At 48.1% G+C, this 18,650-nt stretch overlaps 1 protein-coding gene across 1 annotated transcript; it reads left to right on the forward strand.

The window, feature by feature from the left end:
• The first annotated feature begins 378 nt into the window (after window positions 1–378).
• hs3st3b1b (heparan sulfate (glucosamine) 3-O-sulfotransferase 3B1b) lies at window positions 379–18,346 on the forward strand. Its single transcript, XM_035146529.2, has 2 exons — window positions 379–1,223; window positions 15,992–18,346. The coding sequence occupies exons 1-2, from the start codon at window positions 643–645 to the stop codon at window positions 16,608–16,610; spliced, it is 1,200 nt and encodes a 399-aa protein (XP_035002420.1). The 5' UTR covers window positions 379–642; the 3' UTR covers window positions 16,611–18,346.
• Window positions 18,347–18,650: the final 304 nt, after the last annotated feature.

Raw genomic sequence — 18,650 nt, forward strand, 5'->3', positions numbered from 1 at the left:
GTGATATTTTATTATTTATTTGTTTGTTTTGTTAATTAATTAAAAGTTTGTCCTATTCAGCAGAAACGCGTCAGAATAACTTCGCACTAAAACCTGAACTCAGTCTAAATTAAACCGAATCATCCAAACGCGTTAAACTTCACTTTGTTGGTTTTTACGTCCAATAAGAAACTTTTCCAAACTTCCAGTCGCACGCGCCTCTTCCACGCTCCCACAGCCGGGCCCCGCCCACACGCCTCCCTCTGATTGGCCCCCTCCTCCCAACACTCAGCCGCTCGTGCACCATCCTCGCGGTGCGATTGGCTGCCGCCGCTGTCACTCTCCCTCCCTCCCCGTATAAAGCCTGGATCTCCATCAGCGGCTCTAACGAACCTGAGATGATCCCGGAGCAGCGCAGCAGCAGCGGCGCGTCTGTCGCAGCTTCCCCCGCGTTACCACCACAACCCCGCTGAAGAGTTCCTCGATGCGTCTCCATCCCTGGATCTACCGCGTCCTCAGGTCCCACGTGCATTAGTGGTGCTTATTTATATATCGTCAGTTTCAGGAGAGCATGTGCGTAATTGCGCGCGGGTCGCCGGGGTGCCACCGGGAGTGAGTTGGGCAATATGCGCCGCTGGGATATGATTTTCACCCGAGAGGCTTATGGAATATAGGCCGGTGTGTCTCAGCCTGCATGCCCTGTGCTCCAGCCCCGTGAAGAAGAAACTAATCCTGCTCAGCATCATGTTTTTCATCTGGGTGTACATGCTGTACTCCTGCGTGGGCTACTGCTCCACGATGCCAACTTTGGCGGTGGACGGTTACCGGGGCAAGGAGGCCGGCCCCGCGGTGGGCAGGAGGACAGAGAGCGGCGGGACGGACCTGGTGTCCCGCCTGCTCGCCAAGCCGCAGCCGTGGGAGGATGTGGAGAGCGACTACGAGGAGCCGTCCGTCCGCACCGGCGCGTCCCGGGACCTGCTCAACGACGAGCCGGACGCGGACCGAGCCGAGGAGTGGGACGAGACGCGCGGCGAGCAGCAGAGAGCCCCGGAGCCCAGCGCCATGTCCAGCTTCTCCAACGGCTCCGGGAGCAAGAAGCTGCCGCAGGCGATCATCATCGGGGTGAAGAAGGGAGGCACCCGGGCTCTGCTGGAGTTTCTCCGGGTTCATCCGGACATCAGGGCCGTGGGAGCGGAGCCGCACTTCTTCGACCGCAACTACGAGAACGGACTGGAGTGGTACAGGTACAGACTCATTTAGTGGCTGATGGGTGCATGAAATAAGAGAAAAGGCTTCTTGGATCATGATGGATGATTTTATTTCTTTGATTAATCGATTTATTTGGCACCGCAGAGCTGCAGTTTATGATCCAACTTGTATTGTTATATTTATTTGAGGGTTTTTATAGTTTTCTTCAGTCGATCACTCAGTGACATTAACTCCAGATTAGTTCACAATGAAAATCATTTTAAACTCGTAAATGTAGCGCAAGTTTATTTGATTATTTTTCATTATTATCCAGCAGGAGTTTGAGTTTATTCCAAACGGATCCACGAAGCCAGTAAACACGGTGTGGACACTTTGTGCGTATTTACGCACCAGGCAGATTACGTATCATTAACTAAACATCTTAGACGATTTTTTAACGTTTGATTGCAGACAGATTTTTTTTTGTTTTAATCATGTGTGTAATTTAATTTAAAATAATCCTGAAACGTGTCAGACTGAAGCAGCTTCAGATCCCGGTCCTGTGTTTCTGCGACGTGCAGTGATCTCTATTGGACACAGAGCAACACTGCACCTTCACCGTGACGCGTCTTCCAACGGGTTTCTGTCAAGTTAAATTCCGATTCATCTGCCTTTTTAATATTTCAATTCAAATACGTTAAATTTGTATTAATTATATGATATTTCTTGCAACAAAATAAGATTTCGCCTTCTTCTCGAGTTGTGCTGATTCCAGCTCTTATAGCCTGCTGCGTTTATTTTGACAAAGACCCAGCGAACCGTGTTAACTTCAATTCATTTGTAATATGAGGTTTTGCGTAAATTGTACATTTGGCACAAATCTGACTGATCCAGGTTCGATAAAATCCAAATCCATGAAACCATCCAAACTTTTTCGTAGCCATTTTTGATAATTTAAAAAAGACAAATATTATATGCTACAGTTTCCTTTAGTAGAATGTTAAACTAAATGGTTTTTACAGATGTGAGAGGTCTGTTCTCATGTCAATGGGCTCTCGGGCCTTTAAACGCAGCCAGAAGCGAGATCTGCAAGACAAAGTGCGGATCCTGCTCCGAACAAAACCCGTCAAACATCCTCAGAGGTCGACAAACTAACATTATCCTTTTCATTAACATCACAAAGTGTTGCTTTAACGAGCAGAAGGACAGTGATGGCTGCAGGTCACAGACTCGTGAAATGAAACGAAAGTAGCCACACGACAGTTATTTTATTTTGTAAATGTCCCACCTGCTTTTTTTTTTTACTGTTTCTAGTGATAATTGTGTCTGAGTGAGGTAATTGTTTAATTGTTTCTTAATTGTTTTGGTTGTTATGGCTCATGAATTGCAGATTTATTAGCCATAATTAATTTACTAATTACTTTTATCAGCCATTTCCCTCTTTTAACAACTTAAAATATCAAGTCTTGTGCCTCTAGTTTGGTTTCAAGTTTTCACAAACTTTTAAAAGTTGATTAAAACTTCTAAAAGTTACAAATTCATGGGGGGAAAAACGGATTTGGCCCAATTTTCTCCTTCTGCACGTTAAATATGCAGAAACCTTGAAGAGGGCCCCAGCAATGTTGGACATGATGAAAAAAGAGGAACCCCAGTGTTGGCAGCGTTCAAAATAAAAGACTGCTTTGATAGAAGCAAAGATTTACTGCAGGTCTTTTGTAGCTTTGCTGTTATTTAACCCGACTTCCACCAGCATTTCCAACTTTTTTCTGGACTGGATGAGGAAATCGTGGAAGCAATTTGCCGTCTTCTAGTTTTTCAGAGCGTGAAATTTACTACTTCTTCAGCCATGTCAAGGAGTCGTGACTCAAGGTTTTCTGTTGGGATAGAGTTGAACCGTCTATGCATCAGAGTCTGAGGCTAAAATCAAGTTCAGTCATATTTTCTGTCCTGTTGGTGCCAAAAACTGCCTCCTCACAACTCACACACAGAAAAAAAACACATGGTGGAGTTTAACTTTTCATTCTTCTGTGAAAACTGAAAAAGATCTGAAAGAAAAATCCACTCGCGTGCGATTTTTGGTATTATATTCATTTTATGCTGCAGCAGGATATGTAAACAGAGGCGGTTATGCAATAATCGATTAACTATAGTGTTTGGTAGAGGTGCACGCTCAGAATGTGAAATGTGTCTCGCCATGCTTCTCTACGGAAGAGCTGCAGTTAGAAATGTCTCAGTGGAACAGCTGGTGGAAGCAGTCGCTGCAGTGGAGGGAAAGTAAAACGTTCCCGTCGCTTCATAGTTTGTGAGGATGGACAGAAACCAGTCAGAGCTGATGGTCCAAGGTTTCCCATCAGGACCAGAAACACAGAGACAACGCTGGAATGTTCTAAATGAGCAAAACATTGCAGGGCATTGAAGTTTATTCTGTGGGAACATGATGGTGTGTGTGTGTGTGTGTGTGTGTGTGTGTGTGTGTGTGTGTGTGTGTGTGTGTGTGTGTGTGTGTGTGTGTGTGTGTGTGTGTGTGTGTGTGTGTGTGTGTGTGTGTGTGTGTGTGTGTGTGTGTGTGTGTGTGTGTGTGTGTGTTGAGCAACTTCACCTCCATGTTTGTTCATTTGCACAATCTCCCTGCGTTTCAATTGTTGTTGCCAGCTTGCATCATGTTGGCCTCTCCCCAGTGGACGCACATTTAGAGCTGGAGCTCCACCAGGGAGCGAGAGAAGAGCCGAGGAGGCAGCAGAGAGAGAGAGAGAGAGGGGGGGCGAGAATGAATGGAGGTGGTGATAACAAGTTTTATTGTGGATTTCTGATGTTCTTTGACAGTTTTTATTTGTGCCAAAGACAAACGCATGATTCATACTTTTGACCGAGGGGGTCCTTGAATCAGGAGGTACACATTTTCACTGTGAGGTCATGCATGAACGTGGGCCCGAGGAACACACACACACACACACACACACACACACACACACACACTGAATGTGAACAGAAACTTTGTATTTGTTTGGTGGTGTGGTGAGAGTGCAACGAGGGTTATCTTCAGCACATACGTTTGAATTCCTGAAAAGATAAATCCCACTAGTCGAGCAGGACGAGCACCTGGTGATGAGGCTATGACCTAAGTCCTGTTGTATTTATATATTTTATTTTCATTAAAATTAATGTTACAAGGAGATCTTTGCACTTTTCAAACTGCAGAATACAAACTGTTTTACAAAGAGAATCAGAAAATTAAAGGTAGAGAAGATGAAGGAAGACGATTATAAAACAAAATCACAAAAAACACCCCAGAGAAAGTAAAATGGGATTTAACTTGGTTTGAGTTTAGCAGTTGTGTGTATATCACTTTTGAAGAAGTTAAAAGTTCTCTCTTTTCCCTGTTAAACACGAGGTATTTTATTTACTCCTAACCCTTGTTGACTGCGGCCCTCGTCTCGTCCTGTCAGTCTGTGGTGCACGTCGCTCCCTTCATATTCCATTTAGAGCTATTGGCTATGAAGGGGCTTTGATATATAATGACTGTGCTGTGGTTTTGCTGTCGTGTCGCGGGGCTCTGGTCTCGGCTCGCCGTCACTCCTCCCTCGGAGCGGCTTCGGAATTAAACAGGAAGCTTACAGGAGCATGTTGGATAGAGAGCTTAATGGAGTTTAATGCCATATGGTGTTGTGTTATATTATGGTGAAGTTTGTTCAAGTGGAATCCACGATCGTCCGTCATTCCTTGATCTCCGTACTGGGAACTCACAAAGCAACTTCAGTTAAGGCTCCTTGAAGTTCCACACGACCAAAGAACAAGTGGAGCATTGTTAGAACGAGGACTCCCAAAAAAATAAACACATTTATCAGACTTGGGATGTTTGCGGAAGTTGTTTGAAAGCCGTTATCTAAAGTTCACGCCCAGTGGTGGTTTCTTGAGTCAGTCTGCTGCTCCCTGTCAGGCACAGTTCTGGATGGCTGCACGTCCCTTTATCTGCTCACCACAGGGGCGCTCCTGTTTCCACGCAGGTGACCCGTCCACTATCTGCTGCCACTGACCTCGCCCTGCTTCCTTCCTCTGAATGGCGAGAGAGGCCACCTGGTTCTTTAGGACGCCAGTGAAAGGCATCAGACCGAACAGAGCGTCGACACACGGGACGCTGCGTAGGAAGCCTGTAGGTGGAGAGAAGTGTGATGTGCGCACCAGGCTCAGCTGCGGACTCACAAATCATTTTCACCTCCTGCCACAAAAGAAGGAAACGCTCAGACGGCCTACGCAAATGTCGCCATGGCCCCGGCTCCTCTGGGAGAGCTGGTATTGATTGGTCAGGCCTGATTGGAGGGAATGCGGAGGGATGGGTTAAGGGCCTCCGGCTGGGGTCAGGCCCACGTCTGTTCGCTGACAGGATCTGCGTGTTGACCATCTGCAGAGCTGCAGAAAGCTGCTGGAAGCTACAGGCCCCACTGGGGATTTTATGGCTGTTCCTTGAAGAAAACAATAGTATGACAGGACAGTTATGTAAATGAGGACGATGGTTTGGTTTTGTCTTAAACACGTCACGGAATCACTGAAGCTCTAAGTGGCTCTAACTCGGTTAAACTTCTGGAGAGGACCATGTTGAATTTGGATGATTAGATACTCTGGCGCTCTGATTGTTGCCTGATTCCTGGAACTCGGCGGCTCCTCGGGGACTGAGCGCCCGGCCGGCCAACCGTACAGCTGACAGCAGGTTCACATCCTCCGCTTAAACCCTCAGCTGTAGCGGGCCAACATAAGAACAAGCATTCTCAAGCCGCGCCTGTGTGTTGGCCAAACTCGCTCCCTCCCCACTTCTCCTCCTCCTCAAATCCCTCCCTCGTGAACCGCTTCTCTCCAGCTGTGCATTTACGCCGTATAGTCGCACGTCATGCTCAGATCGTCCAATCCCCGGGTCAAGCTCCCTGCAGGCCTCGCTGACCACGAGCGGGCCCTCTTTTCCCGGAGAGGCCTTTGGTCAGCGTGCAGCGACGGAGGAACTCTCTCCCTGCTGCCTAAGCTGCCGTGGCCCATGTGAGAATAGAGAGTAACCGGGGGGTGGAGGAACAGTGAAAAGGCGGCTTTCATCCCCAAATTACGAGCGGTTAATTGTGAAAGGGGAGATCCGTGAATAGGGGAGTGGCTGCGATGCACTGTGGCCTGCCCCCCCCCACCCCCCGCTCCCGCCCGCCACCCTTACTCCTCCTTCGGTGTCCAGTGAACACTACCCGAAGCAGCGAAGACAATATGGCTGCCACAGACAGGAACCTCCTGCTGGAGCTGAGCACAGAAGCCACGGGGCTTCACAGGAACTTGCTGTCACACACACACACACACACACACACACACACACACACACACACACACACACACACACACTCGTGAATTAATGCGGTCGATGGAAACAGAAAAACACGAGCACACACACTCGTTTTAGAAAAAGCTCGGACTATTGTTTGTGCCCGCTCGCACACAGAGGACTCTGCTACAGTACGTCTTCATCGCTTTATGCTCTCATCCCTATGACAACAATGACAGCGAGAGATCGACAACAATGAACGACTTACAGAGGAGTGTGTGTGTGTGTGTGGAGGAGGAGAGGAAGCGTGGGACGGAGAGAGCCGGGTACAACCCCCCCTCTGTGCAACCTGTGAATCAGGCCCTTCTTTAACAAGGTGATAATTTGTTGTTCCACAAGTCAGAACAAAACCAGACGTCCTCCCTCCAGAATTAATGGTCATTCATTGCCGCTACACAAACACGCTTTGGCGTATTGTTAAAAATGTTCCACCCCCGCCGAAGGCTGAGAGAAACAAACACTGGAATTATGGCTTTGTTAGTCATTCTGCTTTTAAAATACACTCATAGAAAAGAAAAGAAGGAGAGAGTGTTGTGGCGGAGGAGGAGGAGGAGGAGGAGGAGGAGGAGGAGAAAGTGATGACAGTAAACCTGTAAATCCTCACTTGTCCCAGGTATTAAGTCCCAGAGGCAGCCATTAGAGTGCTGAGGAGTGTGCCTGCCTCTGGGAGAGAGGAGGACACACACACACACACACACACGCACACGCACACACGCACACACACACACACACACACACACACGGTGAGAGAGAGAGAGAGCGAGCGAGGTCTCCTGAGGTTTCCATTAGCCTGGCGGTAAAAGAGCAGAGCTCATTAGAAGCCCCGAGTTGTCTCACTGCACCACGGCGGCTCGACACTAGTCACTCTCTCCATTTAGATGCACTCGCTCCCCGAGCGGCTGTAAGAGCTGTGAGGACACTTCAGCTCAACTCGGAGACGACGCGGCCCAAACTCCTCCATTCCAATTATTTTCCACCGCCTGTAGTTTTTCTCTCACGTGTTGCAATCAATGAAATCGGGAGGCAGTCCAGGGAACTACACCCGAGAAACTTCCATCAAACGACGGCCCTGACTTTACATTTTTACAAAAACAGCAGAATAGAGCGCAAACCTTTTTCCAACATTACCCTTATATTAAAATTTCACACACAGATATCAATTTGTTTTCCATCAAGATCCATGAATCTTGCGTAATCTTGTTAACAAACAAACATTTCCTTGGTGGAGTTAATTCAACAACCCAGTGACAGTTATAAGTGAACTTTGGTTGAAACGTCAGATTGTGGGTTTGAGTGAACATCTGTCGACAGATGTGTCCGCAGGCTTTTACTTGTGCCTATAATCAAATCCAGGTAAGAATGAAAATAGACATTGTGGAGTTTTGGTGGAGTTCTCTGGATACGAGTGGATATCTTGTGAAAAAGAGACAAAAAAAAAACCTGTGGTGAAAACAAACTTCTTCTGAAGTCCTTTGGCCAAGTGCAGAAAACTCTGGCATTTCTCAAACATCTTTTTTTTTTTTCACATGCTTTTTTTTTTTGCGCCTGCGTTCCATTTTCTGTCGGCTCCCTTCGCAAAAAATAGCTTGTCTTCCTGGCACGGAGTTAAAGCAGATCCTGTTTCACTCATAACCAAGAGGCTCACTGATAGAGATACAGCGGAGGGGTGAAAACATTTGTCATCGCGCTCTGCAACTCGACTGAAACAACGCATCCCCGAATCAAGACTCTGAGCTCCAGGGACGTCTGTTTGTTTGGCAGCAGAAATAGTTAAAACTGAGCCTTGTTGTTCTTAACAGCAATTATCTTGTCTGTGGGACAACGGGAGGAGATATTGCAGAAGACAACATCTAGGCTCGAGTCCAAAGAAAACAAAAGGGCGGCCTTGGGATCGCTCGCTGCCGCTCTAACTTTCTACGACTTATCGTTCCTCCTTTTAGCTAATGACACGTTAGCGCGGGAGGGGGGGGGACGACTTCGGGAATTTGTAAATCATTAACCTGCAACAACAGCTGCAGTGTGAGGACACACAGGAAGATGGTTTTCTGCTCAGTGAGTGACACACAGAAGAAGAGAGGAAATCCCCCTCGTTCTCTCTCTCTCTCTCACACACACACACACACACACACACACACACAACCACAGACACACACACACACTCTTTGTAGTTCACCTGTCTTCACAAAAGGTGTGCAGGCAGTTACGGTTGACAGCAGATTCAAACAGGATGCAAAGCAGCTTGCTTCTCATTGTGTGTGTGTCTCTCTGTGTGTGTGTGTGTGAGTGTGTGAGTGACTGTCTCTGCATCTTGGGAGTGGGGGTGGTGGCATGTATGTTCTTCTCGAGTCTGTTTCATCTTTTATTCATCTTTTCGCTGTAGATAGATCAAGGAGTCGTGGGCCTCTTGGTGCGTGTCAAGTGTCAGGAAATCAGTCAGAATGGCTGATTCTGCCTACACACACACACACACACACACACACACACACACTGGCCGAGTCCTCACCTGTAACACCTCAATATCTGCTCGGCCTGTTGTTATTATTTATTTATCTATTCATTGTTTTTCATCCTCTCACGGTTCGTGGGTTAATTCGGTCGGAGCTGTCAGCCGCTCACGCCCTGATAGACTTCTGATGGAGCGCTGGAATGTGGGGCCAGCTCCGAGGCTAACACCCTCGGCAAACACCCAGAGCAAACACGCTGATTAGTGAGGATTACTAGCGCTAAACAAATTCTGGGTGATATCATCAAGTGTGTGTGTGTGTGTGTGTGTGTGTGTGTGGCACGCAGAGTGACTACAGCCTGGTTGCCGGGGACGTGTCAGGTGACTCCTCTTGTGTTGTGGTGAGAACTACGGGAATCTTTTGAGCCTGAGAAGTGAAAATGAAATGAAGCCTCTTGGACGCCATCTTTGAAAAACCCTTCTCTAGACGGACTGTTGCACATTCAGGAGAAGGAAGGGAGGAGGTGTTCCTGCTCTCCTCCATTCCTTTCACCAACTCCTCTGCTTTATTTATACCACATGGTGGGCTCCCTCGCTCCACTGCGGGGTTAGTAGCACTCGGTAGTGTTCCAGGCAGTCGCATTTGCCACGAAGATCCAGGCTGCACACATTCCTGTTTGCCAAAAGCTGCCAAAATCTCAACAAATATACTCAGAAGCAGATTTTTTTTTCCCGGTTAGGAAAAATGATAGTTGCTTATCGAGTTGAATAATGTGCGCCGGTCATGCCGGTCACGCCTCGGCGACGCTGCCCGTCACCGAGCGACCGCAGTGACAGGGCGGGCAGAGCGTCTCGGGCCTCGCTCACATATTTTCAAAACACCGCAGAGGGGGGCTGTGGCTGCACGGGTGTGAGAGGCTGTTGGGGTGTCTGACGTGTCGTCCATGACTTTATCCGCGGTGGTTTCTTCTCTATTTATTTATTCTACTGTACTGGGGTCTGATGTTGCCTCCAAAACCAGGCTGGGTATGAGCCTGAAACCATTCTGGATGGTCTGTGACCGCAAGGCGCGACTCCCCCTCTCTCCCTCTCTCTCTCCGTCACTCACTCTCCCTCTCCTATGATTGACGCTACGATTTAAAAAAGAAAAAAGTGCTCAACGACTCCCTGATTCCAGTGGAAAGTGATGAATGGACGGGTTGCAGCCGGTCGGGTTAACTGTTTTGTTTACGTGGAGGGTCAGTGGATTCCCAGGCTGCTCTGACATCGCGCAGCTTCATGATGGAGTTAAAGGTCTGGGAGTCGGCGTTTATCAACCCCGACCAGGACTCCGGCGCAGAGCTGCGGTGTCAAAGTGTCACCGAGCGAGAAACAAGACAAAGGCTCCGAGCAGTTTGACGAATCTGCTGAGTCGGTGTTGCTCTGGAGACGCGTAGAGTGGAGTTTTATTTAAGCTGTGAGCAGTTTAACCACGGCCTGATATTCTGGTCTTCTCTGCAGGTACAAGTGTTTCACATGAAAAGGAAACGCTCGTGTTGCACTAATGGGTTTTTCTTCATCTTTCCTCTCTTGTCAATCATCTCGTAACGCCTGCAATTTATCTCTGTCTCACCACCGGTCAAGGCTAATATCCAGAGATACGAGCTTCTAAATGTGAGGTTATTCATCTCTTTTGCACCAGAGGATCTATAGTAAGATTCCTCTTTGAATGTAGTTCAAGTAGGGGTGTTGATTATCTGCATTACTGCGTCCATCCTTCTACCAAGTTTCATTGAAAAATAATCAAGCAAACGGGCAAGAAAAGTGAAAGAGACTTTCTACCATAGTTTATTGAGTCAAGAAACAAAGGTGCAGTTGAAAAACAGGCTGCAGGCTCGTTCCACAGCAGCATTCCCAGTAATCTAGAGGATGAATTCATCTCTCCTCCCTCCTCGCTACATGATGTGCACTATCCCATGCAGGACCCCGCCATCCAGGTCAGAGTGTGTGATACTAGGCCAGCCTGCATTATTCATCCTTCTTAGCAGACAGATGATTCAGAGGGGCTTCCACTCAGCCACCTCCCAGTGTTCCCAGTGACACCGTTACCCAGTGAAGCCTGTTAACGTGAAGCCTCAGTCTCCTGAGGTGCGCCATCGGTTGACTCAGATCAGGTGGATCACCGCGTGGTACGTTTTTTTTAAAAGTTTGAGTGAAAGATGCAGCTCGCGCAAAAAGCTGTGCATGTTTAACTACACCCAGACACACTGCAGCACCAAACCAGAGATGTGTACAATACAGATACACAAAGACCCCCCCCCCCCTTCAGCATACGCTCCTGCAAGATCTCACGTTTAAGCAGCGATCTCTGGCTCTTCTCAGCCAGGAAATGAACTGTCAGAAAGCTCTAAGTGGCCTCACACTAACACCTGGACCCGGCTCCGAGTGCTCCAAGCAGAGACCAGATGCAGCTTCTGTAGCTGCAGCCGGAGCTCGTCTCCTCTCCCTTTGCATCTGAGCGGCCCGACCGACTGCGTCATAAACCGTCGTCCTTATTCTTTTAATTTACAGCCAAAGCCATGCTCTGTGGTTGAATATAATGTCAGGGCTGCAGGCTCACACTGGAGTATATTTCAAAATGTCTGGCTTCTGTATGTGCTTGAATGCTGCTTTGAAAATACCCAGTGAGCCGGCAGATGCGTGCATGCGTGCCTCCCTCAGTAGCAGCCGTGTAGCATGTGTGTGCCTTTATTTATGTGCATTACATAAATACGTTGGTTACTACAGATCCATTTGGTGCATGTAGGCTCCTCCTTTGAAACGCTGCTCGGAATCCATGCAACAAACCTGAGACATCTGCATCCACCACCATCTCCGAGATTCGTTAATGAAATACAAAATGCATGTGTTCCGTTTGAATTTGCACATCACACTCCTGCTTCCTCGAATTCAACCATATGAACGAGTGGAGCGCAAGATCCTTATCATCAAATAAGGAATAAAGATGTTTCTTTGTGTTTCCCCTAAAAAAAAAAATGCTTCTCACATCGGTTCATGCGGAGGGCTCGGCTAAGAGGCCCTTGGAAAAGAAAGGCAGCCTTTCACTGCTTCATCCCTCTTTCGCTCCCTCTCCTTTATTCCCACTTGTGAAGTGTCACTTTGCTATCGCTCCTCGGGGCCTGATTGCCGGGGGTCAGAGGAGCTTGAGGGATCAATGGGGGGAGAGAGCAGGGTGAAGAGTGGAGTGGCCACTGTGGAGTGTTTTTAATGTAAAGGAGCGAGTCGCCGATAGCGAACGTCTGCGGGATTTTTTTCCCAGAAGAGCTTATTTGTTTGATTTTCTCTTCCTGGTTCAGTCAGAAAGGTTCAATCATCCTCTACTTAGAGCGACTTAAAGGGCTGTTTAGTGCATGTTGTTGTTTCAGGTGGTGTCGCCTCCCACGGGGGGGGGATAACGCTCGCTCGAGGGTCCTCAAACCTCAGATACCAGACATCTTCAGCTTTAAACGCCCGCGGGGGTTAAAGCCGCTCCCTCCCCTTCAAACGAAGATACAAAATGCCCCTCTGATTTGTCTGTATTCAAATAAACAAACGCTCATTTGCGATTCAAATCCTTTCAACATCCAGACATGGGAGACAATTGACGAACCTTTTGTATCAAACAGGAAATCGACAGGCACACGCCGAGTGCTTTTTTGCCCTCTTTTGTCTGCGAGCAAACTAGACATTTTTGTCAACTGCTCAGCGGCAGCCCGTTATCATCAGATCAAACGTGACAGGAGCATCAGACAGAAATAACCCTTTTCCTGCCTGCCATTTATCTCCAGCAGGACGAGGGCTCTTTTAAAACGCAGGCCAAAGGGCCACGCGGTCGGCCCCCGTTTGATGCCGTCACGTGACAAGGGCCTCTGCTTAGCGTCTTATCACTGGGTTTTTGTCCTTCAACTGGGAAATATCCTCAATGGACAAAGGTGCAGGGGGGGGAAAAAAGCACTCGGATACGAATCGTAAAAAGGAGGAGCGAGCGAGGAGGCAGTTTTCTGTCGTTATATCTGAGGTCAGGTTAGTTATTTACAGTTTTTGCTGTTGCTGCTTCCCAGACATGAAGGTTTGAGGAGTCCTCTGGTATCCAGGGGGGACAGGGAGGATGTTTACAGGGCGCATTTTGGCACAGGTTCCCCCTCAGGATCTCTCCAAAAGGCTTTTCTCCCCCTTGAGTTTGAGAGGGACGGAAAAAGTGCTCCACTCAGCCCTCGATGAGCACCCCCTTCTTCCTCCATCCTCCACCACCCTCCTCCTCCTCCTCCTCCTCCTCCCTCCGCGCCCGTCCCCGCCTCCTCTGCCCTGACCGCTGCCCTGCTCACCCCTGCGCTCGGGGACAATGGCTCACTTTCAAAGAAAAGCAGGAAAAAAGGGGAGCGCGGTGTCACAGAATTGCCTGTTTGCTGACGGAATCTTTAAAAGCAGCACCTCATAAATCAAAAAGGAGCATAATGGGCATTGTTTCTCCAAGAGCCACTTGTCCCACTAAAATCCCCCTCCTCTCTTTTCGCTCTCTTCCCTTCTCTTATCCCTCTTCCTGCCTTTTTGGCTGGAGCACAGTCAGAGGTGGAGATCTTTTTATTAGGGGGGGGTGTTTCTTGCAGATTCTCTCTTCTTTCTCTCTCTCTCTCTCTCTCTCAGTTCTCTGCACCACTTTCTTTCTCCCTCGCTGTCCAACCATCCCCTTGTTTTATGCGTTCTTTTTTTTTTTAAAACAAGAATTCCACGAGCTCGGATCAGCATAATCTATCACTATGCACATTGTAGCTCGGGCCTCCTCCCTATCTGCGCGCTCCATTGTCATGTTGAAATCGGATTAGATGGGAAGCCATTTGCCTTCTCGGTGTCGGCTCTGGACTCTTTGTGCGTGTTTTCAGCGCGAGGAATGACAAAAAAGGCAGTATCGCCATTGTGCGCGGATGAGATGACGAATGGCATGCGGGTTTAGTTGGAGCGTGTTGGGTCCGTGTTCCTTGAAGACATCCAAGAGATGCTGTATAAACAGTTTTGAATGTGCGTGTGCTCCCGATGTGCTGTTTGCGTTTGCACTCTCCAGACATGGTTTGCTGGCAGGAGGATCTGTCATGCTCTTGCATAAAACCACATGCTGTATCTGTTTTGATTTCAATAGGCTATTAATGAGGTTTGGGAAAGGGCCTTTCTTTCCCTCTGTCTGCTCCACGCCCGCTGACGTGCAAGCAATCAAGAAGATATTATCATAATTAGATCACTGGCTCTTGCATTAGGATTACACAAATCTGCCAACACCATTTCCATCAGGCATTTTATTGGTTACCTTAACGCTGGTTCATGTTCTCTCTTCCTCTCACCATTCCCTCCCTTCTCGCACACAAATATGGGCATTGATGGAGAGACGGTGTTCCATGAATTAGCCATGAGCCGGACGGACATGAACTAGATTCCGGCTTTTAGAGAATATTTTTTCCGAGGAGCGGCTGAAGCTCAGGGGAAGATTTGAACGTTGCAGACTTGTGACGGTTCAGAATGTGTCCGACAGTTATCGTTGCCTTTATCAGTGCGTGAAAACACATTATTTGAATGTGCTCCAGTACAATAGAAGTGTCCACACAATGGTGTATCAGTGCTCGAACAACAAAGGTACGGTTTAGGGTACAACCTGAGTGTTATCTGCGAGAGCGGCTTCACCCTGACAGATCAGTGTTCTCGGTTATCTCTGCCTTCCATTGTTTTTTTCCAACTTTAGTGCTTTAAAGTGCTTATCTGCTGTTTTTCCTCAAGTGTCACTAATCAGCAATCAACAGTTTGAGCCGTGAAAGCCTCCGGTAAATAGTCCGATCTCTTCCCATCCAGCCAGCACCAGAAGCGCATTCGATCCAACGTGCATCACACTCTTGGCTGTACTTCCTGGTTCGGGCCCCACCTCCCCCTCCCAACGTCAGTCAAACCACTCTTATCGCCTCCACGATAATCCGACGCGGTGGTTGGCCACCAATTTTGAAACCCGATACCCGGAGAGCAGAGCGCATTTACTTTTCCCTTCAGAACCATTTGTTCTCGAGTGCTGCTTGATTATACGTCTGCGTGTAACATATCTGAGCGAAGGACCATCAGCCAACCCCCACAAAAAACCAGAACCCACTCTTGTCAGAAAACAGATTATCTTTCTGAAACAAGCCTCATCATCTTTCAGCACCATAGCACTTGGTACGGCTATGCCGAGTCAGCAGGGAAGTGTGTGTGTGTGTGTGTGTGTGTGTGTGTGTGTGTGTGTGTGTGTGTGTGTGTGTGTGTGTGTGTGTGTGTGTGTGTGTGTGTGTGTGTGTGTGTGTGTGTGTGTGTGTGTGTGTGTGTGTGTGTGTGTGTGTGTGTGTGTGTGTGTGTGTGTGTGTGTGTGTGTGTGTGTGTGTGTGTGTGTGTGTGTGTGTGTGTGTGTGTGTGTGTGTGTGTGTGTGTGTGTGTGTTCCAATGGTATAAAGAGGGAGGTGGATTTAACCACTTTGAAACATTACATCCAGCATTTGAGGAAAGATGAGCTCAGGGACGACGCGTCACACAATAGGATTCGTACTTACCGAAAGCTAAATCATAAAAAATGCATAATTAGAATAATCCATTATGGAAATTATTTAGGGGAAGCAGTTTGAGCGCTGCAGCTGCAAACAGAAGAAAGGGGGAATTCTGGAGTCTGAGGTGGGAAAACCCGGCTCCTAATTCCTAATATGGTGAAATGAAGGGTTTGCTCATGTTTGGAATTTCCTGTGAATGTTCCCCCCCCGTGCTTGATTGTGCTGTAAATAAGGGTTTTCTGTTTTCTGTCAGCGAGACATCACATGAGTGAGTGAGCTTGTTGATGTTGGAGAGCCGCCCGCACTAATAGGTTTTCAAGCCCTGTAATAAGGCCAAACGCAGGCAGTGAGTCGATGCGTACAGAACGCAGCACACTCCATCAACTTGATCACGTTATGTAAGATCTCGCTCCACCTTGCCCTTCTCCTCACCTCCATTTTGTCCTCTTTCTGTTTCTCCAGGGAGCTGATGCCCAAGACCCTGGAGGGCCAGATCACCATGGAGAAAACCCCCAGCTACTTTGTGACCAGAGAAGCTCCCGCCCGGATCTCCGCCATGTCCCGGGACACCAAGCTGATCGTGGTGGTGAGGGACCCCGTCACCAGGGCGATCTCCGACTACACACAGACACTGTCCAAGAAGCCCGACATTCCCTCCTTCGAGAGCCTCACCTTCAAAAACAGGACTACGGGGCTCATCGACACCTCGTGGAGCGCCATCCAGATCGGCATCTACGCCAAGCACCTGGACAACTGGCTGCAGTACTTCCCCATGGGCCAGATCCTGTTCGTGAGCGGCGAGCGGCTGATCAGCGACCCGGCCGGAGAGCTGGGCCGCGTGCAGGACTTCCTGGGGCTCAAGCGGATCATCACGGACAAACACTTTTACTTCAACCAGACCAAGGGTTTCCCGTGCCTCAAGAAGGCCGAGGGCAGCAGCAAGCCCCACTGCCTGGGAAAAACCAAAGGGAGGACCCACCCGAACATTGACCCCGAGGTGGTGCAGAGGCTCCGGGACTTCTACCGGCCCTTCAACATGAAGTTCTACCAGATGACGGGACACAACTTTGGTTGGGATTGATGTGAAGGTCCCGAGAGACTTGGTTGGATTTGTTGAGAAGTTTTTTTTGTTTTCCTCTGTAATTCAATGGCAAGATGTGGAAATATTGCTATATATATGTAAAATGTACAGAAATCTATTTTATAATAATTTATTTTTATTTCTAAGCAATTAATTCACTAAGCTGCCTAACCATATTTGTACATAACATCTGACCCATGTTTTTTTAACATTCCTCATTTTGATTTGGAGTTCTCTCGCTCCTCGTCCTGTAAACTCAGTGGATTTACTGGTGCTTCATGACGAAGACTGTCAGCGATGCCTGGAGAAGAAACTGGGGTGGAACATGTAAAAGCACCATATTACGGGTACAGAGTGGAGAACACATATCCATTGTGCGTCCTCATTTATATATGCATCACAACTTCATCCTGTTCGAACCCTGAGTGTGATTCTTCTACAAGTTGTTTCACTAAGGCTACGTCCATACTACCACGCTTTCATTTGGAAATTTAAAACAAATACGCCAACGTATACAAAGTTACTCTGGAGTTTTAGAGCCTGTTTTAGTTTAAAAACTCTGCGTTTTAGTCTGAATGCTTCGAAACTGTAATGTTTGATAACACTGACGCTCACAAACGCTTGATGATTGGATCCTTAGTTCCCATCACATGACGGCATGAGCCTCGGATGCATCTTACAAAGCTACAACCACTTGCATGTGTCCAACCCAGTGTACGTTGGCGGTCACGTGATTCAATTTCAGTATGAAACGGGATTTAAAATTGATCGGAGCCAAAATCCTTATGTTGACAGAGACCGTTTTAGTTTTTCAAACTCCATTTTCAAATGAAAACACAGTCGTGTGGCCGTAGCCCTAAAATACAGACCTTCCACTTTCTTGTACCACAAAATCTTTGTTTGTCTTCGGCCTGAGCTGCAGATCTCGTGTCCCTTTCCTCTCAGTAACAGGTAGATCAATAGTCCTAATTGATCCTCATTGTGTCGCTCATACTTAGAGAATACAGCTGCCCTTTCATCCTCAGTGCTCCTGCTGCCTGCTCTAATGAATGACCCGTCCGTCAAACGTTAAACCCCATCCCGGGCCCCATCAGTGCCCATGTTAACATTATGCTAATTGCGTAAAGGTAACTGGAAGATCAATCGAGCCCCCCCGCCCCCCCCGCTCTCTGACTCCCCCATTAGGAGCAGCGTTGACTCAGAGCCAGACTCCTGCTCTATCCGTCCGGTTCAAAGGTCACGCGAAGTCTCAATCAAATTTCCTTGAGCAGCATTTGATTTGTTGTAAGAGAGCAGAGCAGCGGGAAAAGGATGGGGGGTGCGGGGGGTAGGTGTATGTGCCTTGTTTTTTCACGGTAAGATGGAAAATCTTTTGCGTGAGGCAGCAGAGGCGCATCTCTCCGAAGTGGAGCTTGAAGATAGAAAAGATGAGAGACGGACGGCAGAGTCGGCCTCCAGATCTCCTCACTGAGGAGATCAAAGGGAGAGGAAAGGGGTTTTTAGTGCAGCAAGAATGGCCTCAGGCGGGGGTTTCATTGTCTAACCTCTCCGGTGTCATCACAAATCCTCATGTGCCGCCGATATACTTTATGCCTTACTCACCGCCGTCATCCTCACCCGCTGCATCCCCTCCCTCCCTCCCTCCACCGCTGATCTCACCTCCCAACTTGTTGCCAAAAAAGACAAAAAAAACCACCTTTGGGTTTATATCACGTTTCCATCCTCCTCCCCCACCCCCTACCATCGCTTCTGTGTTTTCGTCTTTCTGCCTGAATTCTTGATATGCAAGAGGGAGAGTTAAAAAAAAAAAAAGAAGAGAAAGATATCGTTCTTTGAAGTGCTGCTCCATCTCACTGCAGCGGGTGGCACGCTATTCCGGGAGAAGGAGCTGTACGCCGCGCTATGCACGCTCCATGTGGCGGCCTTGATGAAAACGCAGGGAACACGGGAAGGGATTTTTTTTTTTTTAGGCGTCATGTGCTCGAGACTGAATGTACACAAGCCGTCCTCACGCAGGAGACTTTCACACGTGGGATTGTC

The sequence above is a fragment of the Hippoglossus stenolepis genome, chromosome 21 (assembly GCF_022539355.2).
Source record: "Hippoglossus stenolepis isolate QCI-W04-F060 chromosome 21, HSTE1.2, whole genome shotgun sequence".
In the NCBI taxonomy this organism is placed as follows: domain Eukaryota; kingdom Metazoa; phylum Chordata; class Actinopteri; order Pleuronectiformes; family Pleuronectidae; genus Hippoglossus; species Hippoglossus stenolepis.

Bases quoted from the DNA above. Each gene is read 5' to 3' on its own strand.
- hs3st3b1b (XM_035146529.2), top strand. From the start codon at position 643: ATGGAATATAGGCCGGTGTGTCTCAGCCTGCATGCCCTGTGCTCCAGC. The intron at 1,224-15,991 runs GTACAGACTCAT...CTGTTTCTCCAG, and splicing joins AACGGACTGGAGTGGTACAG to GGAGCTGATGCCCAAGACCC.